Source organism: Thunnus albacares, chromosome 16 (genome assembly GCF_914725855.1).
Source record: "Thunnus albacares chromosome 16, fThuAlb1.1, whole genome shotgun sequence".
Lineage (NCBI taxonomy): Eukaryota > Metazoa > Chordata > Actinopteri > Scombriformes > Scombridae > Thunnus > Thunnus albacares.
The window spans coordinates 27,808,839-27,822,353 of record NC_058121.1 but is presented as its reverse complement, the minus strand read 5'-3'; the positions used below and the strand labels follow the sequence as shown (position 1 = coordinate 27,822,353).

Genomic DNA, 13,515 nt, shown 5'->3' with positions numbered 1-13,515 from the left:
ACAGCAAATAGCAACGCTACTGCTGCAAATAAGGCGAGAGAGGAATGCTGGCAGAAAATTGCTGATGTAAATTCATTCATTAAAAAACGGATTCATTAATTTATTAATTACGTAAATAGTTTATATACTTATTTTACCACTCAATGCACTCTCCGTACCTCCCACATCCAGAGCTCTTAAATTTTAAACTTGATACAGCAGATTTAAACATACTCATTCAGGTCTGACTCAGTCCCATAATGAAGGATAAGTGGAAATCACTTTAGATTCTGACCAAATCAAAGTGAAATTAATATTATAGATTGAATATTACCTGTGATAAATACCAATAGATTAATCTCTTTTTTTTGTTCAAAGTATTTCTTCATTAGTATTTTTTTTTTTTTGAAATACAATTTGATATATTGTAACAATCCCATCTTGCAAGTAACCCTAACCTCTCGCACCATTACAAATTTACAATGTGACATATCAAATCAATGGTATGTATGATAAAAGACTAATCAATTTTCTAATCAGTGTTCTAATAGCTGCAGTACCAGCAGTGTTGAACAGACTTTGCAGCAAATCAAGTAGTTAGTGAAAGGGCAGCACTTTTTACTGCCGATTTAAGCCGAAACTTGGTGTCACACCCTGCCTGGACTTTGTGTGTTTTTTGGTCTTTTTGTGTTCTCTGGGCTTTTCTTGTTATATTTGGGTGGTGGGTTTGGACTGCCTTTTGTTTAGCCTGGTGTGTTGTATACTTTAGTTTAGGTTCATGGTGGTTCTTGGACAAGTTGGTGTGGGTTGTATTTAGAATATTGTGTTTTCTAGGTTTTGGTTTTGTTACTGTTTCCCCCTTGTGTGTTCATGTAGTCCTCCTCACCTGCCCTGTATCAGTCTCGTCAGCCCTGCCCTGCTTCTTGTGTTTCCCTCAGCCAATCACTCCCAGCCTGCCCTTGTGTCTCGTCACCTTTTCCCCATTCCCTGATTAGTTTAGTCTGTATTTAAGGTCTGGTTTCGAGTTGAGTCTTTGTTGGATCATTAGTTTTCTTTCGTCTGCTAGTTCTGTTTGCCTGTTCTTGACCATCCACGATTAAAGGAGATTTTCATCAAATCTGCATTCCGGCCTCTGCGTTTGGATACACTCCTGCTTCCCCAACCTGACACCATGAACCTAAACTAAAGTATACAACACACCAGGCTAAACAACAAAAGGCAGTCCAAACCCACCACCCAAATATAACAAGAAAACCCCAAAGAACACAAAAAGACCAAAAAACACACAAAGTCCAGGCGTGACACTTGGAACATAACCTACTCCGGACTAGGTTAAGTTTGCGGTATAAGTTACCATGGTGATGTAGCCAAGTTAAAAGAGAGATACCTTCGTGACATTGAAAACCCTGACTTCATGCTGCTTGACACCCTATTCTTAAATCTCTTCACTGGTTCCCTGTTGAGTATGGGATCCAGTTTTTAAAATTCATTCTTACTTACAGAGCACTGCACATTCTAGTCCACCCTCAGCTCACTTTCTTAGGTCAAATGTGCTGAACTTGTTTGTTTCACACACCCGCATTAAGACCCTAGGTGATTGAGCGGTCTGCAGATTCTGCAGATTCTTTTAAAAAGTGTTTGGGTAACCTGTAAGCACTGGCACTTGGGGTTTTTTTGTTTTTTTTTTATTGTTTTTTTAGTTTTGCACTTTTTAATCACTTCATCTGCTATGATTCCTTTCTTTTTTATGTTGTATTATGTCTTGTAAAGCACGAAAGTCTATTAAATACTCTGTTTTTGTATGAAAACTCCCAGAGTCAAAGTTCTGTTAAAAGAAAACTCTTTAATAATTTAATGATAAAATGATGGCACATCACTCTATAATAATAATAATACCACCACTCATATTATGCTGACTGTACCAATAGTAATACACATATTTCAGTACATTTCAATAACTCATCTAACATCACTCACAAACAAAAAAAGAGTTGATCTAAAACACAATATTTGAAGGTGATAATGGTCAAAGACAAACATAGGAAACAGCTGGGCAACACAGTCAAAAACAAGAATTTAAAGGAAGTATCTAACAAACAACGAGCAACACTGTTAAACAACAAAAATAAATACTTCTGTTACAGAAACAGATCAAACAGTTGCTGGATCTTTGTTGGTCGATACGTCGTTGTTGGGCAGCAGGTTGGTCATCTGCTGGCTCTTCAGCATAGTTTTCTCCTTCGCTCTAAACACACACAAAAAAAACCATTATGTACAGAAAGATATTTAATCATTGAGAGAAATGTGAGAAATTGTATCAAGTATATGTGTACATACAGTATAAAGAGGGATATATACATATTAATTTATGAAAAAACAACTATTCAAGGGCCTTGTGTTTTCTTTTCTTGCTCAGCGACGGATTCTCACCTTTCTGGGAACTCGATGTCGTCGATGGTGTTGGGCAGCGGCACACCTCTGGTCTCGGGAAGCAGCAACACCAAACCGCCAGCCAGGAAAGCTAGACTGCCTGCACATGATAGTACAAGATATTCTTACCATTAATAATACATAAAGAATCTCTAACAACGTCCATTTCACATCCAGATTTATTACATCACAGCAAAACTGATTTCTGACTGTTGTTGTTGTTGTTGTTGTTGTTGTTGTTACATTAGTATGTAAAACTGTAACTGTACTCAGACAGTCTGGTTTAGCGGGGAAATCAGCAGCTCAATACTGTATATTGATTACCTTACCAATTAAAAGTTAGTATGATAAAAATAGGCTTCTTGCTTGTCGCTAGTGGTGAAAGTATTCAGATCCTTTATTTAAATAAAAGTACAAAATACAGCCGTCTAAAAATACTCCATTATACAAAATGTTACTTAAGTAAAAGTACATAAGTATTAACAGTAAAATGTACTTGAAGTATAAAAAGTACTCATCGTGCTTCTTTTAGAGTGTTATATTATTATAGGATACTACTTCAGTACGTGTAAGACCATTTTTTTGATTTTCATCAGTGTACTTTGGGTAAATTAATAGTAAAAGTACTGCATCATATTATATAAGCGTATCATGTTTTTTGTAATAATAATAATAATAATAATAATAATAATAATAATAATAATAATAATAATAATAATAATAATAATAATAATACACTTTATTTAACTAGAAACTTTCACACAGTGCATCACTTTTTTTTTTTTTTTTTTTTTTTTTTAAAGAAAATAGACAAATCAAACAGTTAGAATATTAAAGATATACTATGCAGGATTTTTCTAAGAAAACACAATGTATAGACTCATACAAAAGTAATCCCTCTCCATCATCACTTATGACCCACTAGAAGTGTGCATGAAACCCACCGAAGATGATGAGTGGCAGCTCCAGCCAAATGACTGCCAGCCTGTAGAGCAGGAAGGGAGCTACGATGCCTCCGACGTCACACAGAGTCGAGCACACAGACACTCCCAGGTTCCTGAATACAGAAGAACAACAGATCAGGGTCAGCCGCTGTACTTTAAATTTATTGGGAAGGTTAGCATGTTAATATGCTAATGTATGCATGCTATAAAGCCTATGGTACACAGGTATTGGATGTTAACCAGTTACCTTCCTACTTTTTGCATGTAACATTTAGCATGTTAACCTTAATACCTTTTTAATATCCTTAATACATCCATGATGTTAACGTGTAAAATTGACAAGATAACATACTAACATTTAGCGTATTAGTTTGACATGTAGCTAAAAACTGGCTAGTTAGCATTAGCATCAAACATGGTTGATCATTTTGAATTTCGCTTTTTAAATGTTGGAACATTTTGTGGTCATTTAACATTTATTGTTGGTGTGGCTCATTGTATATTAAATGAATATTTGTACTGATGTTAGTCAGAAAACATTTCACCTGACAAATGTTGGGTAGAGCTCAGTGTTAACAAACACCACCATCTCAAAGGCCATGGTGATACCCAGCCGACCGATGCAGGCCACCACTGTCTTAAACCAGAACATACCTGCAAGACAAGACAAACATTTCATTATTGGATGGATGGATGGATGGATGGATGGATGGTGAGCAGTCTGTCTTTGAACTCAGAATGGAAACTTCTAATTAAAAAAACAGCTCCACCCATTATTTGTATTAGCTTGTCAAGGTGCAATATACGACATTCTGCCACTAGATGTCGCACTATAGCAGCAGCAGCATCTCACACCAAAACAAACGTGCACATGTCATTTACTTAATAAAGTTGGGGAAAATAGAAAGCGGTCCCTGAACCGACAACTCATGAAACTCAGATCAAACTGTCAAACTAGGCACTGCTGATCAAATATGGATCAAGATTCTGGAGATTCATGGAGGACATGGAGCCACTAACATGCACGCTCACATAGACTAACATACACACGTAGCCGGACCAGCTATCAAAGCAAAGAACAGAGAAGCTTGTATTACAACACACACAGAGGGAGTGTGACTTCATTTTCTGCTCAGGATACCATTACTCCACTATATCTGAATGTCGTTTATTGGACCTTTTTAACCTCCCCTAAGACTCACTGTCGGGAATGAAGGCAGTGATGAAGCAAGCTGTTCCAGCTACAATGTTGGCGGTGGCGAAGGGAAGGCGTCGGCCGATGCGCTCAATGGTGAAAAGTATGAGGAAGGCAGCAGGGAACTCCAACAGGCCAGAGATGAGGAAGTCAATGTAGACGTTTCCTCCCAGAATACCCAGCCTCATAATCAAACCCTGGTAGACCACAGCACTGGTGAACCTGGTGAAGAGATGGAGGGAGAAACGACGTGAACTACCCCAAACACGGAAGCACATGTGATGTCTTTCATTGAACATGAGATGACCACCATCTTAGAAAATAACAGATTAGATTCTTGTTGAAAAGCCAAAAGTTAAATGCATGTTTGAACAGTTTCACTGCAGCTGCTTGTCAAAGTATTAAATAAGTAGAAGATTCATGTAAAATTCCTAAATGAAGCAGCTCATTATGTTATTTTAAACCACTGGATTCCTTGATTTAAAGTCTCCTCCACTCAAAAACATGTTTTTCTTCTTGTTCCTTCGGTTGGACGTTGTTCTCTTCTCTGTGCAGAATGATGTATGTGCAGAGTTTGTTTTCACATTCATGTGCTGAAAGTGGAAAGTTTCACTGAGCTCACCTTAAATCAGATTTTAAGGGGTCGGCCTACGAGCATGATTTGTGACATCACAACTAATTTGGAGCCAATTGTGCAACTTAAACAAGAGTGATATGGAAACTTGAATCCTCCAGTACACAAACACTGAGAGTGGACTTTACAGTGCAGGAGGAGACATCTGGTGTCTAGCAGTTTAACTTTTAAAATGAAATATATTTGCATTTTCATAGATTCTGGATTTTTCAGTGAGGGAGAAGGAGATGATGTAATTTAATGTATTTTTAAGGAGATACTTGAACTTTTTTTTGTTGAAAGACCATATAAGACACAAATTATAGTATTTTTATATATCTTCAATCATGTCTGGAGGGGTTCTTTAAGGTTTGAATGTTGCTTGATGAACTTAAAAGTGAAGCTAATCTATAAAAGTTACAAATAGTAGTTTAGTAGTAAAGTGAGCTACTGATGGGGATTTCATTTCCACTGTTATATTTTCAGACAAAGTATAAGTTTGAAAAACAAAAACAATCCATGTAAATGTGTAAATGTTCAATATTCTTCTTTTTAAAACTGTCAATAGTTAAGGTAATTTATTTATAGAGCACATTTAAAAACAACAAATGCACAAATACCAAAGTGTTTTACAGACACTGAGAATTACCATTAAATGAAACACATACATAATTATGAGGATCAAGGGGGAAATGAATTAAAGTGTAGAATAAAATAGATAAATGGATAAAATCTTTTAAAAAAAATACAACAGCATTGCACAGACAACAAATGAATTATAGAGAAAAAAAAAAAAACATTTCAGCTACAGTACTCACCAGTTGTAGCTGAGAATAAATGTGTGTTTTCTCATTTTTGGAGTTCGGATCAGGTCCATGAAGGAGGCGGTGCACGTGTCTGCGTTATCATCTGCCAGAGTCTGCAGGTTCAGAAATACATTTAGATGAAACGTTTGTAATCAAAAAGATTGTCAACGTAAATGTATACATTTGTTAATCTTTTTAAACATATTAATTCTGTGTATTTCACAATTTTCGTGTGTATTTTGATAACCGCTGTGTGATTATCAAAGAACTGCCTCAACCGGCACTGTATCTTAACCATCTAACAGGATAACACACATGTTTGTTTACAGTAACTTCTGGGTAGAAACCCCCTTCATCACATACAATTTAATGCCACGGAGCAAAACAAAATGTCAGTTTAAGCAAGTAAAGAAATAAACAAAGAAGCTTATGTAAATAAGCTTATGTAAAAGTAATTAAAAGTAAGCATAAGACCACTGTGTTTAACTGTATATCTTTAAATGACAACAGAAATAAACCAGTTTGCCAATTTCACATATCGTCGCAATTCAAATCAACCCCCAGATTTAAATTTGGGGATAACAGATGCGTAGATTTTGTCTATAACTGCCTCAGTAAACTGGACACAGTATGATCTGGTGTCTTTGTGTCTTTTCTAAAACCAGCAGCTACCTCGATGTTCTTGGACAGAGTCATCTTGTTCTCTTTGGCCATGGCCTCTGTGATCTCCACCGCTTTGGCCTGCTGGTTCTGTGACAGAAGCCATCTTGGAGATTCTGGGATAAACCTGCAAATAGAAAACTGATCTTATAGAAATGTGTTTGATTTTGTATTTTTGCCAGCAAAAAACAAGGTTTTAATAGGTTTTATGCACAAAGAATGGTCACAAATAGGGTGAAGACAGGTAATTTGGGATACTTTTTGGTAGATTACCAAGAAAACCACCTAAAATTCTGCAGACTACCTTAAGTGTTCCTTGTTATGGATCTCTGCTATATTTCTATAAAGAAAATGTGTTGCCAAGTAAAATACTTTAGAAACTTTGGGCCTTCAAACACATCAAAACCCTTACTGATGGAGGACACCAATACAATTCAAGTTAATTGAAGAACAATTGTATTTCACGTTTGTTTGTTTTTTAAATCCATTTATCAGTTCAGTATAAGCTAGCACACTCATGATTTTATGGCACCTGGTAGCTTAGCAACATGCCGATTTCACTTCAGAAAAATGTACCATTTTAGCTTAATTAATTGTCCCATTTTACCTATTGCATTCAGGTAAAATGGGACAATCATTCAAAACCCTTTCCCATAAAAAGTAAAGTGTATTGTGAAACTAATTTGATTGTAAGCAAAACAGTTAATAAAATGCAACATCCTACAACTGTTTTTTGGTTTTATACCTTTATTGTTTTAACTCTTATTACCAAAAAGAGAAAATCAACATGCCACACGGTTTAGGCTATCCTGCAAGTTCTGGGACTGGTGATTTTTTTAAATCTTTGCTCCACCCATCCCAGTTATCTCAGACTAATCAAAATGATTGTTTCATGTAAAAGACATTTGTAGCAACAATGCAATACCATGTTTGGTGATCGGCTGCTAATATTCAAAGAGCCCAACATGTAAAACCTTATTTGTCCCATTTTACCTGATGTCCTATGTCACCTGACTTCACCTTCATATAAGGAAATTTTTGTTTTAACTGTATTTTTTCCTTTTGAAATCTTGTCAAAAAGTGAAATGTGGAGAAATTTTAAAACTTCTGTTTCTGAATAAACCACGAAATTAAAATAAGGAGTGTTTCTCACCAATAGTAGGACAGGAAGACGATGTAGGGGGCGGTGATGACGACCTGCAGCCAGCGCCAGTCAGTGATGAAGTAGGCGAGCAGAGGGAGGATGAGGATGCCGACGCTGAAGAACATCTGGTAAATGACTCCCACTGTACGTCTGTACTCCACGCCGACGAGCTCTGTGACTGAAGAAGAAGAAGAAGAAGAAGGTGTCACATATCGAATAACGGTTGAGGTGTGAGATTTTGACTTTACAGAATTCACACTTGTGTATGATTTAAGAGACAGGGAGGGATAAAGGATTTAAGGATGAATGTTTTTCTTACTCAGCACGTATCCGGCCACCCAGCCGCCTTTCACTCCAAACCCGTAGAGCGTTCTGAACACCAGTAGAGACACGTAGTTTGGAGCGACGGCCACCAGGATCCCTGCGATCCCATTCAACACGTTGGACATCAGGAAGCTCATTTTCCTGCCAAACCTGGAGACAGAGCAACAAACAAAGCACATGCAGGTTTCTCATCAGACCTCAGTTCATTTATTAAAATATCCGTGACATGATTTAGTACATTCAAGCAGTATGCTAACATTTAATATATGGTTTCCCTCAAGGGAGGCCTGTGGCAAAGGACGCCTCGGGCACCAAATAAGTGGGACTTCTTTTTTTGTTAATTTTTAACATTTTATTGTATTTTGTAAACTGTATCTGTCATTATTTAGGTCTGACAATTTGATTTTTCTATCTAAATAATCAAAAATAATTTATTATTTTTGCTATTATCATGCAGACTCATTAGGGTATATTATTGATTTACTTTATTTTCGTGTGAATCCATCCAAGCATTATTTTTGCTCAAATCTCTTGTAGCATTTTGTTCAATTCTTGTGTGCAGTTCTTGACAACATGAGTGTTTTTCATGTTCAAAATGCCACGTCAAGGTCCCTAATAATTATTATTGTTGTAAGCACTATTGTATTCATTATTATGTATACTTATTTATTTTACTCATTATCTTCTTTATTAAATTCAAGTTCAATTAAAAAGCAAAGGGGTGTTGCAGTGTTGGGGAGCTCAACATGGTCAGGGCCTGTCCTGGTTTCTCTAACCTTTTTATTTGAACAGGAAAACTTTGTTGAGATTAAAAATATATTTTTCAAGATCCCAGCTAAGATAGGCAACCACGATGAGTTCAGGCAAACAACATAAAACAAATATCACCAAATACGAAACACTGCAGGTATAAATAATAAATAAAAATCTCCCATACAGTGTAAAATGTTTCATCCTAAAAACAACCCAATAACTGTCTATAACACACTGTAATGTAGTTGCTAGTAGATATAAGTGTTTATTAATGTCCTTCTTATGAGACCCCATAAGTGAGATTGATGTATTAACAGATAATGAATGACAATATTGTAAAACACATTAAATTAATGTGAAAATTAAATGAATAAACTCTTAAAATCTGCTTATAATTATATTAAAGTGAGTTATAATCCACCTGTTATACTGCTTATAAATGCTAAATAGGGGGACTTGTTCTTTTAGCAGCAATCTTTAATGTAAAATTTAATTTTCCTCATGTAAATTACACCTTGGTATGATTACAATAAATAAATTAATAATCAAGTTCAACTACTGCAGTACTTACGGGGGCCCTGAGGTGCAAAACACAACGACATTTCAGAAAACACATTAACAAAACACAATATTTTCTGTAATGTTGTTGCACCTCAGGGCCTCCGTACATATCCTGTTTCTTAGTGTCTTTCAAAATGATACTACATTAAACTACATTTCCCATGAATCCTCATTAAAAACCTTGGAGGAAAAAAAAAAAAAAAAAACACAGAAATGTTACAGAATTTTATGTATTTGAGTGCAGGTGAACTCAGTTATGACTCAGTCACAGCTTTACCTGTCAGCCAGGTAACCGATGGCGATACTCCCGACCAGGAAGCCGATGTTGAGAGTGGCCTGGTACATGTCCACCAACCAGCCATCTGAACACACCAGGTCAAACTGGAACAGACACACAATGTCGATAATAACGTCAATTTATCATTTACAGTTCAGAACTTACTTTATATTGACTTATCACAATTATAAGTAAAAAATGTGTTATTTCTGTTTAAAATCTCTACATAATTTAAACCTGTGTCTTTAGGAGCACCTTGTGTTTACCTTATGAGGACTGTTGCAAAACAGCACAGACTGTATGATTTATGTAATTTAAATATATTCAAAGCATAATTCAACACTGCTGTTGGATTGATTCACTGCCATCTATAGACTGTAACTTTCAAACACATCACACTTTGAGTTATGTCCCAGCAGGAGTTTTGCTTGTGTGACAGTGGAAGTAATAACAGAACACAGTCGACTTCTTCACATTAACTGCTCCTCAGTCCAGGACTGAAGTCAACTGTGATGCTGCATTTAGTTTCCTGTAGAGATGAGAATCTGCTCTCCACTTACAACTTTTATAACAAAACTTAAAACTTATCTTTTTATGCTTTTACCCAGAAACTTTTACTATACTCTAACCTCACCTGCAGTATTAATTGTCATTTTATCATTTGTTTTTAAACCTCTTTTTAATTAGTCTCTTTTTTCAATCCTAACTGTTACAAACTGCAGGTCTGCTGCAACTCTCAGTTCTTTTAATTCAAGGCTGAAGACGTTTCTGTTTGACACTGCCTTTTATTAAATCAAATTTGGAGCTCTTGATTCATATCTCGCACTACACTGTAACTATTATTCTCCTGTTTTATTCTATTTTATCTTATTTTTATTTTCCATTTAATTCTTTTTAATTGTATTTAAATGTCTTTTTTTTATAATGTGTTACTTTTACATTTTCTCTCCATGCCTTTTATGTTTTATGTGAAACACTTTGATTTGCCTTGTTGTTGAAATGTGCTGAACAAATAAACTTGACTTCTGTTTTTAATTTTCCTACTCTGGCATCTGTATTTTTAGAGAATTTTTTCAATTGAGAAGCACATTGTAGTTCATTTTTTGTATGAAATGTGCTGTAAAAATTATGCTTTTATTCTCATTATTGCTTCTTAACCCCAAAACCAGATCTGATCAGTGCAGCAGTCTTTCAAAAAATTAAACCCTTACACCTCTCTCCTTCCCAATAAGCCTTTTTTTACAGCAGAAATTTTGACTTGTCATTGTAGAAAAAGCACAAGCGTTACTAATAACATTAACGATAGCTCCGTTCTATACAAGTAAGTGACAGTGAGCTAACGTGCAAAATACCAGGACCCTGACACTGAAGCAGCTAAATGGAATTCAGCCATCATTACGTTTATTTTCTACACCTGCTTTTCCTTTAAGAAGGTTAAATAAGAAAAAGTGCACATGTACACATGTAGAACATTGCAGGAGTGGCAGTATCTATGACCTTCTTTGCATTTTGATTTATGCAAAACATATAAAAATGACATGTCAGTTGCTACTACCTTTAAAATCAACCTTATTGCTATATTCTGATTTACATGCATTCTTTCAAGCTGCAGAAATAAGTTTCTCAAAGCCGAAAATTGTTATAAAAGCACAAAATTAACACAAAACAGAACAACCTCACTATGAAATCTAATCTCACCTCAGTAACAAAGGACTGCCTTCCCTCGTAGTCGTACTCCCAGCCGTCTTTGCAGGCAGTTGTGGGAGTTTTGCTGAGGTCCAGTTCTTGTGAATCACAGGTGAGCGATGTGGTGTTCCAGTTCACCTCGTACTGCTCACAGCTGCTTTGCTGCAGCACTCCAGAGTTGTTGACCAGAGGCACCGTCAGCCTGCGACTGTCCGCCAGGCTCCAGCCGCACCCCTGCCTCCTGTCCACCACCGCAGAGTCCCGACACCAGTGATCTGGGGTGTAACCCTGGAACACAATACCAACGTACACACCAGCCCAGGGCATGGACACCATACACAGTAGGGCGAAGATGCGCTTCTGGCAGCGGCCGAACTCCCCAGCTTCTTGTAAGATGTCGTCAAAAGTGGTCATGGTTGTGGTGGTGTTGGTGGAGTAGACTAGAAAAGATGACTCTGACCAATTTGAATCACAGTGTCTGAACACCACAGAGTGACCACTGAAATGTCTCTCCACTGGGTTTTTAACAAGACAAACAGGAGCAAAGGTCTACAGGCTGTGCAGCAGAGCATTAAAACATGTTTGCTATCACTTTTTCAGACGTCATACCACAATTGTATCACTTGAAGCTGGCAGAGAGCCTCCATGGCCTGCCCAGGGGGTTAATTAACATAAACGCACCAACATGGACACGTGGGCCTGCTTGTGCACCTCTCGTCTCTGCAGCTCATGCACACACAGTCAGTAATGCTGTCAATCAGTTAACATACCCGTCGTGAATGCTTGACGAGTTTTAAAGGTAACATTAGTCATTTGTTCTTTGACAAAAGTAAAGACGGCAGCATAATGACTCGAATTAGTTTTTCTTTTTCACAGCTTCTTCGTCTGCTGCAACATTAACAGGTTTGTGATAAAAATGCCATCACCAAAGCTCAGGTTTGCATTTCAGGTCAGAAAAGTCCTCAGGAAGTTAGCGGGGGACTCTCATCGCTCCCTGGTGAAGTCCTGGTGGTCTGAGGGGTTTAAGGTGATGACTAGAACACCTTCTCAGTGAATAGATATTATATCAAAAGAAGCAGCTGGCATGAGTCAACCAGTGTCTACGTCCTCTCTGGGAAAACAATGAAAGCATCGACAAGGACTGCAGTGGAAGAGTGACTGGCCTTCATATTTCATTCTTCTTTTTCCCTTAATACATTAGTAGGTGAATTCTCATTGTAATAGACAGAGAACGCCACCGAGATACTTCAGTTTTTATCATATTATTTGTTTGATTTAATGTGAACAATAGCTGACAGAGCTGTCTGTTGGTAAATTGGAGCCAAATCAAGTCTTAAGTCATTCCAGACATGTTGGTCTCTAGTCAATCAAGACAAGTCCAAATCAAGTCCCAAGATTGATTTATTTATTGAATGGGACAGTGTGCAGTTTGAAACATGAAAGATGCACTACGCCAGAGTTAGCTTGAAGCTAATTTGCATCTGTAGTCCCCGACAAAAAACATACAACAGCACAACAACAAACAGTAAAAAGAAAAAAAAAAAAAAAAACCCCCAAAAAACAAAACAAAACAAACAAAAAAACATAGTGTTTCAGCATAGTGTCATAAGTCATCTATTAAAGTTTGAAGCCGATACCATTAACGCCCTCAGAGGAGATAGCGTTTGTGTGGGGGCCAAAATTGGGGCAAAGTCTTATTTTGAAAGGCTAATTGTGGACTTCCTGTTGGATTTAGGTCAGATTTTTAGGTCTTGATGAGATGAATAATTGAGTTTTGGTTTGATCTCTCTACAACATTCCTACAGGCCATGGCGGTCATTTTAGTTACATAGGTGACGCTAGAGAGCACATTTTGGCACTTTGGGGGTTAATTTTTACATTTTATCAATTTTTTCACCAGACCTGATGTGTGTGCCAAATTTGGTGAGTTTTTGAGCATGTTTAGGGGGTCAAATTAAGGGTTTAAGTGGTGTAATAATAAAGAAAGAAACAAGATTGTACGATGGTACAATCTTGTATAGAGGATATTCTGGACGTTCTAATAGAACTTACTGAGCATGTGTACTCAAAGTCACATAGTGGAGGAAGGGCCAAACCATTTAACATTTTATAAACTAGGCACAAATTTGAGAATAATCTAAAA

At 36.8% G+C, this 13,515-nt stretch overlaps 1 protein-coding gene across 1 annotated transcript; it reads right to left on the bottom strand.

Moving 5' to 3' along the window:
- Window positions 1–1,802: 1,802 nt before the first annotated feature.
- On the bottom strand, window positions 1,803–11,905 carry slc22a2 (solute carrier family 22 member 2). Its single transcript, XM_044376390.1, has 11 exons — window positions 11,385–11,905; window positions 9,687–9,790; window positions 8,091–8,245; window positions 7,781–7,949; window positions 6,640–6,754; window positions 5,980–6,080; window positions 4,556–4,770; window positions 3,899–4,007; window positions 3,354–3,466; window positions 2,410–2,509; window positions 1,803–2,224 (listed from the first exon to the last, which is right to left on the bottom strand). Exons 1-11 carry the CDS (start codon window positions 11,784–11,786, stop codon window positions 2,131–2,133), a joined length of 1,677 nt encoding a protein of 558 aa, XP_044232325.1. The 5' UTR covers window positions 11,787–11,905; the 3' UTR covers window positions 1,803–2,130.
- Between the last annotated feature and the right edge of the window lie 1,610 nt (window positions 11,906–13,515).

What these genes read in the sequence shown, in the direction of transcription:
- slc22a2 (XM_044376390.1), bottom strand. Translation starts at nt 11,786, where the DNA reads ATGACCACTTTTGACGACATCTTACAAGAAGCTGGGGAGTTCGGCCGC. An exon ending in GGTGGCCGGATACGTGCTGA is followed by an intron (nt 7,950 to 8,090) that starts GTAAGAAAAACA and finishes CTTCTTCTTCAG; the next exon opens with TCACAGAGCTCGTCGGCGTG. An exon ending in GTCTTCCTGTCCTACTATTG is followed by an intron (nt 6,755 to 7,780) that starts GTGAGAAACACT and finishes TTCTATTTGCAG; the next exon opens with GTTTATCCCAGAATCTCCAA.